This window comes from Citrus clementina, unplaced genomic scaffold (genome assembly GCF_000493195.1).
Source record: "Citrus clementina cultivar Clemenules unplaced genomic scaffold, Citrus_clementina_v1.0 scaffold_3, whole genome shotgun sequence".
Lineage (NCBI taxonomy): Eukaryota > Viridiplantae > Streptophyta > Magnoliopsida > Sapindales > Rutaceae > Citrus > Citrus x clementina.
Window position 1 is genome coordinate 48,557,274 of NW_006262339.1, and position 22,771 is coordinate 48,580,044.

General features: G+C 33.9%; 4 protein-coding genes and 1 pseudogene across 4 annotated transcripts; 1 reads left to right on the plus strand and 4 right to left on the minus strand.

Moving 5' to 3' along the window:
• Nucleotides 1-463: 463 nt before the first annotated feature.
• Nucleotides 464-2,295, minus strand: LOC18045875 (delta(8)-fatty-acid desaturase 2). The gene has a single exon (XM_006444863.2). The coding sequence runs from the start codon at nucleotides 2,043-2,045 to the stop codon at nucleotides 702-704; it is 1,344 nt and encodes a 447-aa protein (XP_006444926.1). The 5' UTR covers nucleotides 2,046-2,295; the 3' UTR covers nucleotides 464-701.
• A 2,264-nt stretch (nucleotides 2,296-4,559) lies between these two features.
• LOC112100025 lies at nucleotides 4,560-5,466 on the minus strand (annotated as a pseudogene).
• Nucleotides 5,467-10,516: 5,050 nt separating this feature from the next.
• LOC112100026 (basic endochitinase-like) lies at nucleotides 10,517-10,882 on the minus strand. Its single transcript, XM_024187597.1, has one exon. The coding sequence runs from the start codon at nucleotides 10,880-10,882 to the stop codon at nucleotides 10,517-10,519; it is 366 nt and encodes a 121-aa protein (XP_024043365.1).
• Nucleotides 10,883-14,036: 3,154 nt separating this feature from the next.
• LOC18045876 (hevamine-A) lies at nucleotides 14,037-14,933 on the minus strand. The gene has a single exon (XM_006444864.1). It carries the CDS (start codon nucleotides 14,931-14,933, stop codon nucleotides 14,037-14,039), a length of 897 nt encoding a protein of 298 aa, XP_006444927.1.
• A 3,295-nt stretch (nucleotides 14,934-18,228) lies between these two features.
• Nucleotides 18,229-19,274, plus strand: LOC18045878 (probable membrane-associated kinase regulator 6). Its single transcript, XM_006444866.2, has 2 exons — nucleotides 18,229-19,040; nucleotides 19,142-19,274. Exons 1-2 carry the CDS (start codon nucleotides 18,425-18,427, stop codon nucleotides 19,147-19,149), a joined length of 624 nt encoding a protein of 207 aa, XP_006444929.2. The 5' UTR covers nucleotides 18,229-18,424; the 3' UTR covers nucleotides 19,150-19,274.
• The last annotated feature ends 3,497 nt before the right edge of the window (nucleotides 19,275-22,771 follow it).

Consider the following 22,771-nt stretch of genomic DNA (forward strand, 5'->3'; position numbering starts at 1 on the left):
AAGTAAAAAAAAATGGAGGGTTGTTAGAAAAGTGAGACTTTTGTTATTATAATACCTTTTTATTTTATTTGGCCCTACGTATTAAAAATGGGCTTTTCAGGAAGTCACTCCCTCTAGGCTTATATGTCATGTATAGCCTTCATGCTTGGGTGACCATCGATCATTAGCCTTCAGGGCTTTGCGATCCAAAAAAACCAAATTCACATGGCATGGCTCATTAAGGAAACACAAAAGAAAATGGCCTGTTTTCTGACTAGTGTGATTTATGTGTACAAACTTAGCAAAATGGCATTCTTGTTAACGTTACCTGGATTCTGTAAGTCCAAAGGATAAGTCATTGCAACAGGCTAGCTTAAAATCTGACATAATAGAATACGATGCTGATAAGACACATCTTCCGTGCCAATGAGATTCGTAATACACTCTCCAACATGGTAAAATAAACACAGAAAGGGGCAAAAAAAAAAAAAAAAAGAGAGGCTTAATTGAATCCGCGAGTCATTATCTGATTACAACTGTGAATAAAAAAATATTGCTAGAAAGAGCATTTATTCATCATCCTATACGAATGACGACCCCAAGCCAAGAGGCCAAATCAAGAGCCAAAAAAATATTCGTTGGGGGCAAAATAACTTGTGGCTATAAAATCTCGATAGGCATCTGTTAATGTATTTTATATATTAAAAAAAGAAAAACACAACTCAGCCATGAGTATTAAGAGCTTCCCAAAGCAAATTCTTGGGGACAGGGTTTGTGAGGTCCCGAGCTTGCAGAGCAGCACCCCTCAGAGTCCTAATGGTCCACACATTGGCCTCAAAGAAGGACAAACTTCTGTAAGGCATATTGTGCTTCTTGCAAAGATCCCTCACCACCGGCGAAATCTTCCTCAATTGGCACCTTGGCAACCTTGGAAACAAATGATGCTCTAGCTGAAACTGCAACCCACCATGAAACCAATCCATCCAAGATGAGCAAGCAATATCCAATGTCCCACTTGTTTGCTTCTCAAACCAGTCATTCCCTTTAGGCGGACCAAGATACACATTTGCAGCAAAGTGGTTTAAACAAAACTGAATGTGTTGGATGGCCGTGACAGTAAAACTTGCCATCACAAACATCACCCTTTCAGGCCAGTTTGGTAGATATGAAACTAGAAGTGGGAACCAAGTCCAAAAGACAAGAGTACCCATGATGTTCAAGGCTCTATCTGGGACCTTACGCTTTGAAAACAATAACAAAAGTGTCTGTAAATATAAATTTACTCTGGCCACACACATAACAGGGTAAAATGTCCAATGCTGGTAACTCACAAGGAATCTAGCGACAGGATCGAAATCTAATTTTCTACCATAGAAGACAGATGTAATTGAATTAAATAAACGCGTAGATACCGCAAAAACTGGGATGTGTTGAAGATCTGGATCGTAATCAAGGCTGTTGCAAGCAATGTGGTGGGCATTGTGAGTCCACTTCCACCAAGCAATGCTGATTCCTGTTAAACAATTTCCTGAAATAAGCTGAGCAATTTTGTTAAACTTAGGACTTGTCATAACCTGATAATGCCCGGAATCGTGACCAACATAAGCACTTTGAATCCAAAGAAACCCCAACAACATGCCTGAACCCAAATGAGCCCAGACGCTCTCACAGCACAAAACGCCATAAACCACAACAACAAACATCAATGCTACACATGTAAGGGCACAGGATGCCACGTGTTGTTTCTTTTCAAACATACCCTGTTTGGCAAACTCAATGTACAGTCTCCTGTAATCTTTTGAGATTTCAGATACTTCGAAATCTTGAACATAATAGCCTGTAAAAAGTTTATCAAGATATTGCCAAGCGGTTCCTGGATGATACGCTATAAACGCATCGGTAACATCTTGGCCAGCCAAATTCAAGAGCGGAACGTCGCCGCCAGGATGTTGTTTTGCCCATTCTGTAACGTCGTAAACTTTCCCCTGTATAGAGATCCACAAATCTTCTGCCTTGTTGTGGGTTCTAAGCTCTTCAGCCGTTATGTATTTTTTCTCGGCCTCCATTAAGGCAGCAGATTGAAAAATTGGAAAGTGTTGTGGGGGAAGATAGGTTATGCCACCTGGGAAGCAAAATCAAATCAAGAAAATCCCGCAAGTTTTGCTCAAAGTGAAATAGCAAGGGATGTGATGATTTGGTTTGCTTTCGGTTTTTGAGATCTCTATTTTTATTTTTTCCCTCTCTGTGTTTCTTCGGAGCGTTTTTTATGATAATATTTTTGGGCTCTTTATCAGCGAGGGTTGCGGCTAAACGGTCATTTTGGTATGTTTCGTGGTAGGATACGTGTTGAGTAAAGTTGAGGTCGTCGCCATTCGCTTGTTTTAACCCTCCAAGTTATCTTCGTGCGGTTAACAGTAATCATATGTAGATAATAACATTCCGCTCCCTTTTTTTATTATGTTTAACCAAATAAGGGTATGCTTCTTTTATTTATATTGAATAAATCTCTTAAAAGTTGAATTTTAATTAGTATAAATATACGATACAATTTATAAATTTATGTGATTACGTTATTATTTAAACTGAATTCATATATTTCATTTATTAATTAATCATCCTACATCTTAATTCAAAGTTTCTAGCACACCGTCCTAATTGTAAAATACTAATCCTACCATATGTTCAAATTGCTTTACGGATTTTGAGAGCATTCTAGTTCTAGGGATTTTTAAGTGTGGACCTATTTGATACAGATAAATAAACTAATGTCTTTGATGGAAATACATAAAAAGTTAGGAAGCGGATGTTATTAGTCCTATCAACCAAATAACCTTTTTTCTTATTATAAAAGGTCAAAAAAAAAAAAAAAACCTTTTCTTTTAAGCAAAACCTCAATCATGTTTTTAAGAAGTGGGCCAACAGTTTGTCAGCCTGTGGCAGCACACGCTGTCGTCGTAGTCTTCCGGACGCGTTTTGGAGATATTTTTCCGGAATATTAATCGACTGCGTTGGAGATATTTTTTTCCGGAATAATAATCGCCTGCATTGTGAAAAGTGATTCCACATTTGTACCTGCGCTGTCAGCCTATTGACAGACAAAATTATTAAATTTCACAGTTATTCCCTGAAATACCCTTTATCTTCTTTTTCTTTTTCTTTTTTTTGTTTTTGAATCCGTCCTTGAGATAGTTAAATCCAAAGTACTCATTTTTACAATTAAATTTCAACTATTTTGTAAAACCACCGTTTTAATGAAGGGAGCCAGCCAAATTTAAGTAATGTTTTCTATTTTTTACTTTATAAGAAAAATTTAAAATGTCGGATGTTTGTCTTCTCAACAATCACGAATATGTTGTTGGAAGTAAAATTTAATCTTCCATTTAACCCATTATATTCACTCGGTTAATTTATTGATTTACGTTGTAGAAAATCGGAAATGCGAATATGCTGATTTGGAGAGGCCAATAAAACGTGTGGGCAGAGTGCTTGCCAACACTTACGCTATATATCCCTCACCTGGAAGCTCGCATCGATGATCTTGATTCTTGAGAACCAACGCACGTAACCAAAAAGTCTCATTAGTCCCTCTCAAAAAAAGAAAAAAGTCTTATTAGTCAGTTGGGAAAAGATAATGTCATGTTTGGCAATTTACTAAGAAAATGTCATGTTTGGTAATTTACAGCTGTATATTTTCCAGATTTAGAACAGAGATTTGCTCTGTGACGGTGAAAAGACAGTAACTGAATATTTTAAGCCTATAGGCTACAGCCAACGCGAGCAGCACGTAACGTCTTTTACAACTATTCCTCGTGAAAATGGCATGGCAAGTACCTGCATTACTGCACATCCATGTGAGACTCTTTCAAATATGTCTGCCTGCCCCCGCCCATGATACCGCCATTAATTCTCCCCTGTTTTAGTTATAATCTTTCTTTTTCTTTCCCATTCTTCGTTTATATTATATTTTAAGAGATCTTGTTTGATAATCTATTGAGTAAATATATTTTATTTTCCAGTAGCGAAGATATTTTGTAGTTTCAAATTTTATATTGGGAATCGTCTATAGTTGGCCCTCGAGAAGATCGGCGAAAGGTATCTTCCCACCCTCCAGATGTGGACGTTAATATGTAGCTGTAACGAATCAGCTTCATTGACACAAAAAAAAAAAAAAAAGAGGCCATTTTTCTTTAACTATAACAATTATTAATTTTACTTACTTTCCTTCAAATTTATCTCACCTCATAAAAAAATTGCAAGACATATCATATAACCTGATCGCCTGTAGGTACGAGGATAATCCTGTCATTATAAGGAAACCAGCTGTCGTGATTTTCTCTTTGGTAGGGCTAAAATGATGTGAAATTGCGACCACAATCGAAAAGGAAATATAATATTCTTTTTTTTTTTATGTGGAAGCATAGCAGAAGTTCAAAGGCGCATGAGGGATAAAAAGGCGTGACGCGATAGCATGTGTTAGCCATTGGGCTACAGCAGGCAATTCGAGCTACTCTTTCCTCTTTCTTGACCTCAACATGTTTCTAGTAGTATTATAAAATGTATGTTAAGGGTCCCAATATATTCTAGGTTATAATACTATCTACAAAATTATGAACACTTATAAAAATAACAGCATGTGTTACATATTGTAGCACAGAACAATATGTACATCGTTTATAATAGAGGCACTGATATCCAATTTGATCATCACAGTACTTGAACCACAACTTTACGCATCCATATTTAGCAGAACATTCAATGGCAAGAAGCAATTTTGAAGTAAGAACAGCCACGGGAGTAATGCCAATTCCAGCTCCTGCACGAGCAGCAGGAAGTCCCAAGAAAATTTTGGTAGGAGGAATATATGTATGAAGTCCAGTGATTCCATGCACTTTCAAGATTTCCAAGGTCTCTAGATGAGTATTGGCATGGAGGATGTGTTGTAAAATTGGACCAAAACGCAATCGAATGGACCCGTTTTAAGGCACCCTTAATCCAAGCATCAGGGTAAGGACATTGCGTAACTGCTGTTAAGTACATTTTCTTGCCTTGCAAGATCATCCGAATGCTGATTTGTGCCTCCTCCAATATCAAAATCAATTCCATCCAAATTAGAGGCGTCAGCAAGCGAGCGAGAGGATGATTGTCCCCCCCGAAGAAGTTGTCCAAAGATCGAAAGCTTCACTCCTCACTTTGATTCCTTTTGCTTGACAGGATTTAATGTCGGCGCTTAGACTGGTGCAGCCGTTGCGGTATGGATTACAAAGGCCAGCAAGAGGTTGACTTGCTTTCAAAACATTGGAAGAAAGGCCATGTTCAGAAAATCATAGTTGCTTGTAACGCAAGTCTCCACCAAGATACCTTCATTTCCATTCTTGGCCCAATCGATTGCAATTCCACCGGCATCAATACCCGGTCACTAGAATTAAGATTGCACTGAAGAGTGATGCATCAGTTTCTAACGCCATTTTGCACTGTTTGCTTTTATTAATTCACTCAATAGCAACTAGTGTTAAGTATTTACCAAGCTATTGTTTCTCATGTGTTTAACTTATCGAAGAAGTATGTCTTCTTTTTCCCCTTTTTTTTTTTTTGAGTACGTGACTTTACTATTGAAAAAAATTGCAGTGAGTGAACAATTAAAACAACAGCACATAAATGTGAATTCAATAAGTACATAATTGAAACAACAACAGAAGTTAATAAAGGAGCTACTGGAAATTGTAGAAACAACAACAATTAAATTGAAAAAAAATGAAATAGGAAAATCCGAGACCTGTTAAAATAGTTTCCTTAAAACAAATTTACTAACTACTATGGTGCTTTTAGTTTTGTTGGTATCTGTCTCCCAAGATACTATCTGTTAAAAAGGGAACGAATTATTTGTCAAGCACGAACAAATAATTCCAGCGAACAGCAACAGAGTAGATTCTCGATCAAAACAGAACGACAACATTTGAAGTGCTCTGTGTGTATTTTGTTGTCTCAAACATTAAACAAATGAGGAAGACTGCCTTTTTATACACATGAGGGTATGCGCAACTTTAATTTCCTAATTCAATATATGAATTAATTTTGTTTCTGTAACAACCCATTGAATTGAAAAATTCAATTTTGTAACATCTCAATAATTAAGTATCTATATATGTAAAATTTTAAGTGATTTTGGGCCGACATTCGTGTATGCAGGATGTGCGGGCGCACACCACTTCAACCAAATCGGTCTTGGATATGCACCCCTCCTGCGCACGTGCGTGTGGATAGAGCCTCTATCTTTAAAATTCTTGCTTATACATGGATAAATATATATATATAAACACAAATGTCTTAACTTATTTTTCTCTTGTGGGACAAATTCTATTTCCTTTTAAATTTCCAACTTCAAGGGTGCACTTTTAGAGTCAATTTCTCATTTACCTAAGCATAATTTTGAGTGAATAAATATACCATTTCGTAGTGTTCGTGGAGTAGAATCCGAACATCTCGAGATTTTCCACTTTGCTTAGGTGGATCCCACTCAAAATGTGCCCTCAAAATAACATATTAGTATGTTATATTTTTTCAACATTTACAGACTACAATCATTGGTTATCCCTATTTGATTTGCTCGATCTTTGGACAACATGTATGTGATTTCATGCATTTAACATGTTAAGAAATAATAAGGATATCAACAACCTATAATGTTCCGTTATATGTAATACAAGATATTATACTCATGGTGCATCTACTAAACGGGAATCAAAATAGGTTGGAATCAAAATAAGCAAGAATTGGAATGAGAATCAAAATAAGTCATTTATTTGAATTGTAGGAGTCGAAATCATAATAGACTCTATTCCCATTAATGTGTTTTACTTTATTTTGGAATCGGAATTGGACTAAGTTAAATTGTTACAAATTTTACTAAAAGGTCCTTAATTAACTATTGTCATAATTATTATTTTGTATTTTAATTATTGTGATTGTTATTATTAAAAATGAGTAATAATAATAATAATAATAATAATCCCTTTAAAAAATAATAATCAAAATTAGAATCATCATCATCAACAACAACAAGAGTGACAACAACGAATCATCATCGTCGGCATCATCATCATCATTAGATTAGAACTGTGCCCATTGGAGATGAAATCGATATGGAGATGAAACCGGCAACCAGCAATTGTTCCACATCCGACGGACTAGTAACAAAAAGGACGGTGGTTGATTTTGGCAACAACAAGGAGTTTGGCTTGTGACGACATTCGGCTGGATGGAGATTGAGGAGTTTAGTCAGGGATTTTTTTATTTTAAATTTTTTTATATTTATATTTTTTTTATATAAAGGGAGGGCATTTTGGAAACTTTAAAATGTCAATGGGGGTAGAATTTAAACTCTTGAAAATGAGAGATTAATTCCCACTCTATTTAGAAATCAATCTCCTATTTCTTATTCTCAAATTAGACGAGTTCTACGATTTCGATTCCTATTTTCCATTCTACAAAAATAAGGGTAGAATTTAAACTCTCGAGAGTGGAAGACTAATTCCCACTCTCTTTTGGGAACCAATCTCTCATTCTTCTTACTTAAATTACTATGAATTTTACTATTTCGATTTTTATTTTTGTTTTTATTATGTGAAATAAATATTATCAATAATTTTAATTTTTTAATCTAAAAAATAAACACATCATCAAGATAATGTTCACTCTTTTGGTCCCTCACTTTCGTCTAGTACTCACCACTCACTCTGTTCAATTGTAACTTCACCGGGATCATCAACTTAGACTCAATGAGAAAATGACAAATGCATGGACAATAATGAGCAGCCAATTATCGTTGTCTAATTTATTTATGCGTCTCGATCATGTACTTATTGAGAAGATATTTTTGGCTTGGAAGAACTTGCACGTTGTTGTCCACAGAGCCGGTCCGGCAGACTTCATTGACCAACTTGCGGTATTTTTCTTTTTCTGTTGAGTGGTGTTGTCACCTTTCAAACTTAAAGTTCATTCAGTGGCTACAAAAAGTCTTGCCCTCTTTTGACTTGCGCTTGCACATTGTAAAATCTCCGGAGAATAGGGTGCTTCTTCGACTTGATCAACGGTCCTGATTCTCATGAATTCGGAAAGAGTTAAAAGTGAAGTCCAAAATGAAGAATAAGATAATATTTCCAAGTCGTTGATGATATTAATCGATTGATTTTTTATGTGGTTCTCTTATTGGACATTTTAACAATTGCAATTAAAGCCATTGGTTGAAATATAGTTTGAATCTTTCAAAAGAAGTTGAAAAGGCATCAAAGGAATATATTGTCTTTATAAAGAATGGAATTATAAATTCATATTTTATAGATAAACAGTTATTTGAAATGAAGACTTATCAGTTTCTTTTAGATTTTACGAATTTAATGTCATATACCTTTAAATAATAGTACATAGGTAAGATTCAATCACTCTATTTTTTTTTGTCTGAATCACGAGGTGGTCTTGAGTGGGCCCCAATTATGAGAGGCACTTTTAAACCTGTATCGCAACCCAAACTAATCCCCGCTTGTATCAGATCGGCCTATAAGAGGTAAAATACTGGTCAAAGTAGTGACTTTATACGAGAGCGGAGCTTGAACCCCTAACCTCTCTTAAGGAGTGAGAGTACCGAACCACTCGCACCAATCAACTTTGGTTAATCACTCTATTTTTTTAATTATTAACTATTAATTACTAGATGAATTTTGTTAAGATAATTCTAAATATAATAAAATGAATGCTATATATATATATATATAATAAGAGTGGTGCTATTAAGACATACCCCTCCAAAATCCAGCCATTTAAAGGGTATTTTCAAACAAACACATTAATTTCTTGATAAAATAATTTGTCTGTTTATCTTTCTCACTCTATCTCCTTTTCTTTCTCCAGCCCAAGAATCTCAAACTCTGTATACTGTTTAACGCATTTGGTTTTATCTACCATCGTCTTTTTTGCTGCTTATTTTCTTTAGAAACAAAATCCCAAATGGTTTCTTTATTTAGTTTCTTAAAATTTGAAAACACACCACAATACACAAGTTTAATAGTTTCCACTGTCTTGGATGAGAATTTTGAAAATAAATATGACTATAAGAAGGATATATAAAATTAAGGATTAGCAAGCTTTTTGCTAATTTCTTTTTTCAGATGCAAGTTTCATAATTACAAATGAGATATATCTAAAATAGGGTGTGAATATTTATAAATTAGAGATAAATTATGTCTTAACCAAGGATAAAAATGTAAAAATAGATAAAAATAAGTTTCATAAGATTATTAGTGGGGTGCCAGTAGCGCCATCTATAAAATAATTAAGTCCGTGCTAAAATAATATGTTTTCTAAAGATTTAATCTAGGTAATGCCCAGCTACTTGGCATTGGAGAGATTGAGCAACGTGAACTTCTACCCACCGGGCTGGCACTTTGTACAATAAGAGTCCTGTAATGGAGAAAAATGATAGAATATCAACCAATTGATACATGCATGACATATGTAATTAAATTTAATATAATTACTATTTATATAATAATTTTTTAAAAATAAACACACACATATCATAACATTATTTATTTATTATATAACTGACATGATACCTTATTCTAGAATTTCTCTGTAATGGGAACTGCTTGCACTACTTCGGATCTCTTTCTTAATAGCAAAGGTGACTTTGAAGCATTGTGAATTGTGAAGGTTATGTATACGACAGCTGGCAGTGATGTGTTCCTCAATGGAGTTAAATTGCCTAAATTTGCGATAAAAATAATCCAGGGAAATTTGAAAAGTAAGTCCTTAACAGGGTTATTTTGCCAACATGACTTAATTAGTTATTTAGTTTGATCTCACAAGATTGTGAACTTCACAGTGCAACAGAAAGATGAATTTAGCAACTAATAGTATAATTTAAAATTATGTAAACTTTTGTTTCATGTAAATGTCTTAAAGAACAGTTATGATCAGGTGCTCACAATCGCATACCTTATCAACATTCTTCAGAGTGAGTTACTATTTACTACTATTTTACACTTTGCACATAGAATTAGTCCACAAAGTGTAAATATCTAAAAGTTGGGCGCATTTATTTCCAATCAAATTCAAATTTAGTAGATATTTAAAAGTTGTTAATATAAGATGTAGATTACAAAGTACTTTATACGCACAATTATTACAAACTATTTTATTCACAGTTAAGGACATAGGAAATATTGTGGGTACCGGACCCTATATTAATCGTAGGTTTTATCTTCTGTGGGATACTCTCGCAGAATTAGAATCGATCTTGAGATGGGAGGGCAACTCTTGGGCTAGCAACATTTTGTTCATTTGTATTGTGTTTTTTTTTTTTTTTTTTTTTTGGGGGTAGGACTGCAATAATTTGAAATCACCACCATAAATATTTTTATAAGCAAAACATGAAATATAATAATTTTATTAGATAGTATATCTGAAGTCTAAAAGTACATAGGTAATAGAACCAGAAAAGCATGATAACAGCATATGTTTACATAATGATATAAGCAACAGGTTAGTCATGAAATAAAAATATCAGAAGGAGAAAACTCCAATAACACATTTTCTTGGTGGAAAAACTGTATCCAGTTTTATCATTATAGTACTTAGACCACTGCATTACATCTCCATACTTGGAAGAACCCTTGATGGCAGGAAGCATTTTGGAGGTAAGGTCAGCAACAGGAATGAAGCCATTTTCACCTGCAGCAATTGTTCCTCCTTCAATACCAAAATCAATTCCATCCAAAACAGCATTGCCCAGCGGGCGAGATGATGATTGTCCGCCCAAGAAGTTGTTCCAAAGATAATCTGCAACTTGTCTAGCATCCTCAGAGAAGCTAAGGTAGTAGTTGCCTGCACCTCCTTCGATTGAAAGCATCACCTTAACTCCTTTTGCTTGACAAGATTTAATGTCAATGCTTATCCATTATTGTACAGTTCACAGTGACCAGCAAGGTTTATCATAGGAGTCTAAACATTTCCAATGGTGGGCAGAAAAGCTAAGTTCACAAAATCATAATTGCTTGTGGTGCAAGTCTCCATGAAGGTGCTTTGAATTCCATTTTGAACCCAATAGATTGTAATTCCACTAGCATCATCACCCGTCATTAGCTTTAGGACTGCACAGAAGAGTAGTACAGAAATTGATGATTTTAATGCCATTTTGCACTCTTCTTTTCAATCATTTAATTCTCTCGGTGGTAAGTGGTAACAGGTACAATAAATCAAGCTAGTTTTTACTTTGGTGTTTAACATGTTGAAGGTGGCTTTTATAGAAGAAAAAAGACCCCAACTGCAAGTCTGCAATGCCCATAACTCTGTTTTCTTGTCCAAGAGTACGTGGTTTTACAGTCAGGCAATCTGGTATTGCTTTGGGTGGCTATATGCGGTTTTATCCTTCATGCATACAACTTGTTTGAAAGCAGTACCAATTTCTTCATCCTCTAATGTCCACTTAGCAAAAGATATAATGAACCGTCCATAGGCATTCTGTAGTTCACTCGAATTGTTTCTTATAATTTGTCTAGTTCACTCGAATTGTTTCTACATGGCGAACATTAATGATAACTCATTAGTAGAAAATGACAATTGCATGGGGTTTGAATGGACAAGGACATAAACCGAGTTATTAGAATATGATCAGTTGCCACCTTCAGCTCTGCTAATCGGTCATGGACTTATTTAGAAGTACTTTTGCTTCGAAAACTTGCTGCTTGTTGAGTTTACAAGTAAGCCAGAGATGCAAACTTCATTGACCAACCCTTTCACACATTAACAAAGTTTAAACTAGGAAATTCACCTGAATCATGATTGCAGAGGACTAGAATAGTGCTCCAGAAATTGATGGCCCATTCTTCTCTTCGGTTTGAATTTAAACTCTATAAAAACTAGTATAATTTATCTATTTATGCTTTCTCTGTGTAATTGTTGAACAAAAATATCTTTTATACCTACTTTTATTTATTTCCTCCTTGTATATTGAAGCATAACATAACTACTCATTAAATTTTCTTTCTACTCATGTGAGTGGAATTCAAATTTTAGATCTCTTATTTCAACTCAAGAGGTTTTACCTATTAAATCAGCTAATAATTTATTTACTAGATGAATAGTTATGGTTTTACTCATACATATTGTAGAAAATTGTCATAGTTATCTTCTAATTAGTTGTGATTAGATTCCTGTATTTTGTGTATATATCATGTTTATCTCTTACTATTCTTTAGGAACAAATCTATACAAATGGCTATAAAACACCATGTATCTATAGTATCAATAGACAAATGAAAAAAATTATATTAGTTCCTCAAATCTTCACATATGACCTGTAAGCATTACCAATTTCCATATCTTCTAAACTGAATTATAATGCAAGATAATTGATTTTCTAGATGTCCTATGTTACAACTAATTTTTATTCTCTCTGTCAAATTTAATTTTTGTTTTCTATGATGGTTAGTTTCTAAATCTAAATAATCTAATTTCTTAAAATTCATGAACTAATTTTTTAAATCTTTTAATTTATTTCTAATTTTTAAAGCTAAATTCTCACACTTATCTAATAATTTTATTTCTCTACTATACATAATATTTGTAATAAATAACCTTGAAAAAATATAATGTATAATAGTTATGTTTCTTTCTATTTTAGGAGCTAAAGTAGATGTGTAGTCTACTAAAAGTTTTATATTTCCTAATCTTTCTTCTAATAAATTGTCTAATTGTGAGTGTTCTCTACTAATTCTTACTACTTCAGTTTCTACAATATCTAAAACACGTTCTAATATTTCTATATAATGGTTATTTTTTTATCCAAACATCAGAATCTTTTTCTAAAACAACGAATTGATTTTTATAAAATTTATCAATCTAAGAATTTTTCATGAATTAAACAGAGTCTGCCTTATAACTATTCATATAAAAAAATATTTAAGACAAGAACAAAAGAGATACCGTAATATTAAAAAAGAGAAAAGAAAAAGAAGCATTAGAATTCGCTAGACAAAAGATAGGACCAAATTACTATGTTAGCCATTTAATTAACCCTTTAAAAATTGCATCAACATCATCAGTTAGCCAATTAAATAATTCTTTAGATAATGCATCACCATCCATACTGATTTACAACCATTGTGAGTCATGACACGCACAATTAGAAAACCTAATGACACTAGATATCATTTAAATAATGAAATAAATGTATGTAAACAGAAAATAATTACATTACTAATGTAGAATTATATAGACACAACACCTTTTTTATTAGGTCAATAGGTATTGTCTACAGTTTTAGTGTCTTATATAATTGTCTCTTTCCCTCAATCAATATATATATATATTTATATAAAGAAGGAGAAAATGACAAAAGGAAGGCATGTGAAACCTCTTGAGTTGAAACCAAGATTTTAGAATACGGTGGGTGGCCAAGATTTGGGTGGTGTTTAAGCCTTGTTTGGAACTACTGCCTATAGCCCAGTTGCTAGGGCTTTTGGTAACCGCCACCACCCATAGCAGTATTTTTTTTAATATTTTAATTCTTTTTTAAACAAAAAAATTATATATTAAGTTTTACAAAATAATATTTATCAAATACCCATAAATTTAGAGTTGTAGCTCTTGTTTTCCAACAGCTGTATCCTCAAAGACACAAGCACAACACCTTACTACCAAACATACACTTAGATTACATAACTTTGAGATATACTCTTTTGGCCTGAATTAATTTGGGAAGAAATGTGCAGATTATTGACATGGAAGTAAGTGAGTCTACGTTGTAAACCAGAAATCCTGCGGATTTCATGGATTTTCATTGGTTTACATCTTATACATCCACACAATGGTTATAGAAATCCATTAAGAGAGACTAGCAAATCGGATGAGGAAATAAGAGAGAATACTTTTAAGAACGCACAAATCCATGTATATATTTATAAATGACAGATGCATAAACATCACATATGGAATATAGATATTACAAAAATTAAACAAGCTGCTGCATGGGAAATATAAGCTAGTAGTTTAGAACTTTAGGATCAGACATGGCTCTTGATGGAAGAACTATATCCACTTTGATCATCATAATACTTCGACCAGAGCATCACACCTCCATATTTGGCAGAACCCTTAATGGCTGGGAGCACCTTCGAGATGAGATCGGCTGTTGGAATGAAGCCACTACCTGCAGCAGCGGGCGATGCGGGTAGTCCCAAGAAAATTTTGTTGGCAGGAATATCGGAAGTCCACTGTTTCCAGGCATTTAAGAGGTTGCCAATATTCCCAGAAGAATATTGACAAGGTGGATTGTTGTAAAACTGGACCCAGACATAGTCAAAAACACCAGTCTTGAGGGCATTTCCTATCCAAGCGTCGGGAAAGGGGCATTGAGGTGCTGCAGTAACGTACACCTTCTTTCCTTTTTGGCTGTAGCCAGCTAGAAATCTTGCAAGCTCATCCCAGTGTTGGCTGGTTCCTCCTTCAATGTCTAAGTCAATTCCATCTAAAACAGCCGGGCCAAGTGGACGAGATGAGGAATGTCCGCCCAAGAAGTTGTTCCAAAGGTAAGTAGCAACTTGCTTAGCGTCCTGAGTGGAGGTAAGCGAGTAGCTGCCAGCAGCACCTCCTAGAGAAAGCAAGACTTTGACGCCTTTGGCTTGACATGACTTAATGTCAGAGCTCAAGCCAGTGCAGCCATTGCTATACGGATCACAATGACCGGCGAGGTTTATCATGGGAGTCTGGCCATTGCCAAAAGTTGCTAGAAAAGATAATATCACATATTCGTAGTTTCCTGTACTACAAGTCTCCTTCAGGGTGCCCTCATTGCCATTCTGACCCCAGTAGATCGCAATTCCACCGGCATTTGAACCTGTTGCTAGCATTAGCAGCAATGAGGAGATAAATGACAGTGAGATAGCTGTTCGAAATGCCATTATACTCAAGTTTGCAAGCAGCTGGAATTACTCTATATACTTATTTAACTTCTGTGCTGAGTTATATATGTTGAGAGACATTCCACTTTCATTTTATACTAGGAGGATGCCCCTCATGCAACAAAATCTTTGGCCTCTGGTAAATACTAATCTTGGCGTGCCTCAATGGTTGCTTTAAGTTAATGAAGCTAAATTAGTTCATTTGAAAGTTGGCTTGTCCCTGTGCTTTTGTTCAGTACTTTCTCTAGCGTCTTATTTTGTCATCCTTACTTCCGAAGAAAATGAGTGTTGTTTACACACTACAATAGCAGTCAAAAATATCCAGCCAAATGAAACTTCAAATCTTGATCTTGGTACGTCATAAAATCGTTGCAGCATTTTTCTAATTTTATTCCTTTTATTTAAAAAAAGAAAGAAAGAAACACTAAATGCTGAATTACAATTCAATGGTCTTTCTTGATTAGTTTAATATTTGAAAGATAATGCAGAGTAGAACAAGAAAATGGAGATTGAAATTTATATAGTATTGATACCTTCATCAATTTTCTAATCTAAAGAAACATTTAGTTAATTATTCATTTATGGTTCTAGAAAGCCAGGGCTCGCTGTATCTTCTTTCTTCTTTCTGTGATCCCTCCCTTGCCTCCATTCGGGCGCTCCCTTATTTGAGCATAAGAACCATTGAAATTACAATTTTCCTCACAACTTGCTGGACACCAAATTAAAAGATTAGATGCATATGTACGTATAGAATGACACTGGAACCAATGTCTTCTTTAAAAGATCAACTGCTTAAGCCTTGCGGTGGAATCTGCAAACTCTTTGGTGGCAAAACTAAGAACTCCACCTGAGCCTTTTTGCTGTAGTTGAAACAACTCCATGGCAGGAGAAGTCACGGTATAAAAATAAAAAATTGCTTCTTAGGACAACAACTACGACGAAAACAGCTGTCGACACTGTCACTTACGAAATACCGTTCTTTTTTTTAAAAAAAAAAAATTATTTATCCTTTAAAGAAGACATTGTCTTTTACTTTTTTTTTTTAAATTAATGAAAGAGCAACGTAAATCTATCAAAAATTTTATCACAAAATTTATTTTAAATAAAATGTTGTTAAGTAATTAATAAATTTTTATAAGATATAAAACTAATTATTGGATATTACATTATATAAAATAATTTTTAAAAATAAAAAATTTAATATATGTTCTTGTAACACTGAAAATGTGAAATCATCCTTCACGCTAAAAACAACAAAACCTAACCCAACGCGAAAATCACTGTTAGCCGGCGGCATCGTCTTCAAAATTCCGGCAACGGCGCCGATGTAAATTCTCCAACCATCAATTTTTCATTGGGGCCAGGGACTAAGAATAATAGATCGAAAATTGAAGCAAAATGGACAATGAGATATTGAAGGAGGAGAAGAGGAGTTTCGCGCGCAGCGCGTCAGCAAGGGCCTGCCGGCCGTCGCTCGTTATCTCGCCGTTCTTCACATGTCCTCTGTTGATCCTGGATTAACCTCCGATTCTTCTCTTAAGTAAAATCCATAGCTCTCTCTATCAATGTACATGTAACTGTGTAATAGTTCGTCTTTTTGCGAACAATCCATCGAATTTGAAAAATGAGAAGCGAAAATGGTTGTAAAATTGTAAACTGAAGGCAAGTTTCTACTTTGTTGTTACTGATTATTTGTTGATTTTAGTTGCAAGTGTATGCATTTGAAGTGTTTGTGAGTTGCTTTTGGATTGATGTGCTTTCATAATGTTAGAAGTGGGAACAGATGTGTTCTGTGGAAGGCTGGAAGCATAAGAATGGAGTGTTTTGAGTTTCAGTTTTGCGTTTGCGTTTCGACAATGAAGCTGTTTCCTGTACGAGGGGCGTCCTTCTTAATAGCAATATTCTACTGTGGTGGTACTTCCCATTTCAAGGTTAGATTAACTGCTCAGTGTGTCCTTCCTGTTGCCCTTTGATATTGATGTCCTGTTAGTTCCTTCACACCTGCATTGCTGTCTACAAAGAGATCAAACTCCGATGCCAATAAAGAGGCTAAAATGTTGATATGATTACTTGCATCCTCCAGTGCTGTTTTAAAAGGGCCTTTTTCTTGTCTGCGGTTAGATTGATTAATAAAGCATACAAGTCCAGAAAGAGAAAACTCATTCTAGAAATTCTTGCTAAGGTAGCTTTCTTGTTTTTTTCCTAGCTTAACGTCTTGATATGCTTCCTTTTACATTTTGTTTCATTGTTTCAGTATGTTATCAGTGCTAATTAATTTTGTGATGACTCCTAGATTTCTCTGATTCTGAATTCCTAGTACATGTATAGCCCATTATTTTTCTTGTTTGATTTGGGAAATACACATCTTAGAGAGAACATGACTTCGATTTTGCAAGAACTAAGCATCATTTTTTTTTTTTTAAACTGACTATTACAGTCAGACTTGTAACTACATGAGACCTATTACTGATATTTACAATTATACTATCACTCATATTTACATGAGACTATTACTAGGACTAGTACATAAATTCTCATCAAGCACTGTTCAGATTCTTACCCACTCACATTGGTAAGGGAAAAGACTAACATTCACTCAAATAAATGAGGAAGAACTTAAGCGATGTCTACTCCAATCACATTGGTAACTAATAGTAAGGGAGAAGACTAACCTTCACTCAAATAAATGAGGAAGGACTTAAGCCTCCGCAATGCTTTTGTGGGGGCTTGAACTATTTGGCTGAGTGAGCATTGTGGAGGCTCGAACTATTTGGCCGAGTGATTAACTAAGCATCATTCTTGAAAGTTAATACTTTGTTTTTTTGCCTTTTAATGGCTGTGTCCGACTTTATATACAGTTAATGTTTTGACTGTTTTTAGAATTCCATGTTTATATTTTCGTGGGGTTCCAGCAGACTAATAGGACAAGAAAGACAAACAGTGACCTTAGGTAAAAGTATTAAAGGCCTTTCATACTTATGTCATTCACATTTTTGTTAAATTTCTCATTTTATATATAATTTAAGAACTTCTAGAAAACCGTTATATATGGTCACTGTTTTGTGATAATTTAGTGACAACTCATTGTTAATATCTTTTCTCCTTTTTGTTTGCTCCTGTATAATGAGAAGATAACCTATATGGGCATCATAAAGAACTCCAAATCTTATGACCAAAAGTTTTGCAAGAGTTTCATATACTTACATCAAATGTTGGCTTATCCCAGTCCTTATTAGGCAAAAAAAGAAAAAAGAAAAAAAAAGAGATATTCTTTAAGGAACTTCGGAAAAAAATAAATAAAACCTAATTTTACTTGGGTTGGCTTTTGTGTCCTTTTGTATTTGTCTTTTGCTTGACCTGGATAGAACTGACAAATATATGTATTCATGGTGACCATAAGCTCCTAGTTGTATGAACCTGGATCCTCTGATTGTATATAAGCTTCTCTTCTTTCATCACTCTTCCACATTACTATTTGTCAAGGAACCCATATGGAAACCTCAAGCCCTTTAGCCATTGAGAGTTTTTCATACAGTTGGTTATCAAATGTAGAAACCCTTTTGGATGGCATTGATGAGCCTCTTAGAACATCTCTTGACAGCTCCTCTGAAGCCATCTCAAAGGAATTGGCTGAGAACTTCAATTTTGACATTCCTACATCTCAATCTTCAGCAGCTCTTCTTCATGCTGATGAGCTTTTTTCTGATGGCCTCATCAAACCCGAATTTGTTGACCCTTCAAAGATATTAGATGCCAGTACTTCAGGTTTGATTACAGTCCTGCCTGGTTCTTCATTTTCTTCAGGAAATGTGATTCCAGTCTTTCAGGGCCATTATCGTTTGTTTAGTAAATGGAGAATATCATTCAAGAAAAATTTTCTGAAATGTTTTGGATATCTCAGACCTCACTGCCATAATATCGGAAGCTCATGGAAAAGGAGTAGTAGGGTTGATGATATTGACAGGAGAGAACGGGAAGTTAAGAGTTCGAGCAGTTCACCACAAGCATCTCCACCACCAAGTGCAAAATATTCAGTGGGTGTGGGTGATTGGTATGATATTGAGAACTCAATTTATGAAGCGATTCTCCATTGCAAAAGATCAATAGGTTTGTTCCTGCAAAAGTAGCAGTCTCTTTTCTCATGCTTGTGATTGTTACTGATAATGAATTTCTGCGGTCATTGATCATTTTCTACATTTTGTTTTCAGAGAAATGATTATTGAATAGGGAAAGAGGGTTGGAGGAGAGAGCTTCTAGAAATGTACACAAGAGATTGGGTACAACTTGTCCTTAATTTGTCCATTCCTTTGTGTTCCTTCTTGTTAATGGGAATTTTTATCTTTAAAGTCTACTGTCAAATGACATAAAATTACATTATTAATGCTGTTTTTTTGGTTATTTATAAGGATTAAATTACTATTATTATTTGTAATCTTCTCCTTGTAAGAATAAGAAGTTCCGCATCACTATTGGTCAAGCTAACTAAAGTTTTTGTTTTCTCCTTGGTGTTGTTTTGTATCTTTATTTATTTATTTATTTTTTTATGTTTTTTTGTTTTTATGTCATTGTGCTAGTAACCCGCCTACAAAATTTCATGCCTTTGTGAGACATGACTGTGTCATCATGCATCTCATTTTGTCGCTAGCCGAGTGATATGTGAACCAATTTCATGCCTCGAGCCACTGGGCAACACTTGCAAGAAACCATGTGTAATTTACAAATCGCGTGCTACTGGTCAAAGTTATTTTTGTTTCCCTTTCTAGTGTTGTCTTATGGCAGGGAAATCTCTAACTCATACTAGAGTGGAATTCAAATCGAGTCATCATATGCTAGTAGGAGATTTTACCAGACTAATTAACTAGTGTCTACTGAAGTTCACGTGAGGAGAATATCCACATTTAAATAAATGAAAAGTGTGTTTGGATATTTTAAAATAGAGTTATTATCATTTCACTACTTCAAAAATTACCGAATATCAAATGACTACAATAAGTATTATCTCATATCATTTTCCTACTATATTTTTATAAAAATATCATTTTACTACTTTTCCGTTATAACTATTAATTGACCAGTTAGTTGACTAACAAAATACCAATTTCACCTTTCATGATTAAAAAAAAAAATACTTGAACTTTGCTTACAAAATAAATTTGTAATATATTTATAAAATGGATATAAAATACCAACATAATTCTTTTTGCTACAATTGTGATATATGGATTACAAATTTATCTTATTATTTTTTTTAATCGTGAATGGTAGAATTGGTATTTTGTTAGTCAACTAACTGGTCAACTAACGGGTCAACTAATGGTTGTAACGGAAAAGTAGTAAAATGATATTTGTTGTAATGGAAAAGTAGTAAAATGATATTTTTATAAAAATATAGTGAGAAAATGATATGAGACAATATATATTGTAGTCATTTGATATTTAACAATTTTTGAAATAATGAAATGATAATAACCCTTTAAAATATTTAACATTGAAAACTTAAAAAGACATGCCAAGAATGTAATACGAAACTGATATTAGTAATTGGCTCAAACAACGTTCCGATGGAACCCTTTTCAAAAAAGTCTTGAAAAATATTTTCTTAAGTCTTTTTGTGAAAAGGAAACAAGCATATACTTTCATAATGGACATGGTCAATGTGAATGGCATTAACGTTACTGAGACGTTATTTTTTTATATTTGAAACTTAAGGCTATCTCTCAATTTCTCACATTCTTTGATGAAGGACATAAGGGGGCAATAAGAGGCGAAATAGGTAAATACTTTTATTAAAAATATTAATTTAAGTATCTATATCCATTATTCAAAAAAAAAATTTTATATTCATTTCATTTATTTCATTATTGATATAAAAGTAATTTTTTTTTCATGAACTTTGATGAATATAATTATTCTTATGATTTGTAATTTGTAATGTGACTTTTGTAATAGATTAATATTAATATAAGATATATTACCAACTTTACTTTTATTTAAATTTTTTATTTTAATATAATTAAATTAAGTTCGAAAATTAAAAACACACCAGTTATTTTGAGATCTCCTATTATTATTCGGGGATCCACATTCTCTCCCCTTGAACAATTTTGATGAAAAAGATAAGATAATATGGACATATATAAAATATCGAAGATTGGTACTAAGATGTCGGTCCTCTTTCCTTCCCTCCCCGTTGCTATCCCTAAAACTATCAGCCGCTACCTCAAAATTAGAATTAAAGGTCCAAAATTTGTCTTCGCCTATCTTCGTACCCACTTAAGGAAAGAATTGCGATAATTATCCCCTCCATATATATCTCAACTATTAAAGTCTTGGTTGGGAGGTGCCGCCCAAAGAAAGAAACAAAAGAGAAAGAAGAAAAATAAGAAAAAATGGGCTGGCCGAAATGCTTGAAAAGAAAAATGGAAAAAGAAGCAGTTTGTAGAAGAAAAGGAGGAACACGGTTTTGAAAAAGAGGAACGCGGTTTTGACTTTCTTGGCCATCATTTTGCCATAAATAGAAGTGCAAATGAAAAGCTGTAGTATTCCATTAAGAGAGAGCAATTTTTGAGAGAGTTTAGAGAGCTTGAAATTATAAGCTCTTGTTATAGTAATTTAAGAGTTTGGATGTATTGGGGTTTTAAGAAGTGAGCTAAAATACTACAATACTTGTAACTCCTTTTTACTAATAAAATATTTCTTTTTGTTTTTGCCTGTGGACGTAGGCTAAAAGCCGAACCACGTAATTTCTGGTGTTCATTTTTTGTGTTTGTTCTTTATTTTCTTCCAATTTCATTTTAGTTGCATGTCTGCTTCACCCACCAATTTCTCAACATCAACACCTCCGATTCTTTAATTAATTAAATGTATTTTTTTAAAATTATTCTTATTTTATAATGAGGATAATTATGCTGTGAGATAAGTGGTGCGGTTATTCACCAAATCTCCTAAATCATGTGTGGTGCTTGGACACACCGCTTGCAAATTTGCTTCATCAGTACAACTTTTTACAACACAAATAAGCATGTGGAGCTAACGCATGCAAACCGCTTGCATTGATTGGCCATTTATTTGTGTTAGGAAAGTGGCTTGAGAAACCAGCATTTCTACAGAACAAATCAGCTATGGCTAAGAGCAAATCAGCTTCAATTTAGCTCTCGTAAATGATGTGGCAAGAATTACTTGCTTAGCCAAATCAATAAACCGCGCGACTGTTCTGTCTGTAATAGAACGTTTGAAATCAATTCAAAATTCTCTCTTTAGTTTTATACATCCAGCTCCCTTACACATTACATTATTTACTTCAATTATCAAATTACTTCCTGTCAATACCACAACAAATTAATATTTCTATTTATATCTTTCCCCCTCTCGTTAGCTCTCTGTCTCAAGCATCATCATCAGTACCACCACTTATAGAATATAATGAATTTTTGTTGTTAGGTTTTATTCAATTCATCACCACTTATAGAATATAATGAATTTTTGTTGTTAGGTTTTATTTCATTTTATAAACAACTGATGAATTTTATTCTTATTGATTTTATGGATTTTGATGTGTGATGAATAAATTAAAAAAAAAAAAAACATATTTTTGGTCACTAATATTTTTCACCTTTTGAAACTCATCATCATCAAAAGCCGAAAAAATAAAATTATGAAAATCTTTGGCTTCATTTTATTTTAATGTTTTTATTTTTTCCCTTTTATATGTTTTCTTTATTCTTTAATCTGACTTACAAATTTACTGATCACAATACCATAATTATTGAGTTTGGTTAATTAAAGAAGCAAAGAAGGTTAATCCAAAACTGGAAAGAAAAAAAATACAAGAGTACAAT

Coding starts and splice junctions, on each gene's coding strand:
- LOC18045875 (XM_006444863.2), bottom strand. CDS start 2,045: ATGGAGGCCGAGAAAAAATACATAACGGCTGAAGAGCTTAGAACCCAC.
- LOC18045876 (XM_006444864.1), bottom strand. CDS start 14,933: ATGGCATTTCGAACAGCTATCTCACTGTCATTTATCTCCTCATTGCTG.
- LOC112100026 (XM_024187597.1), bottom strand. CDS start 10,882: ATGCTTTCAATCGAAGGAGGTGCAGGCAACTACTACCTTAGCTTCTCT.
- LOC18045878 (XM_006444866.2), top strand. CDS start 18,425: ATGGAAACCTCAAGCCCTTTAGCCATTGAGAGTTTTTCATACAGTTGG.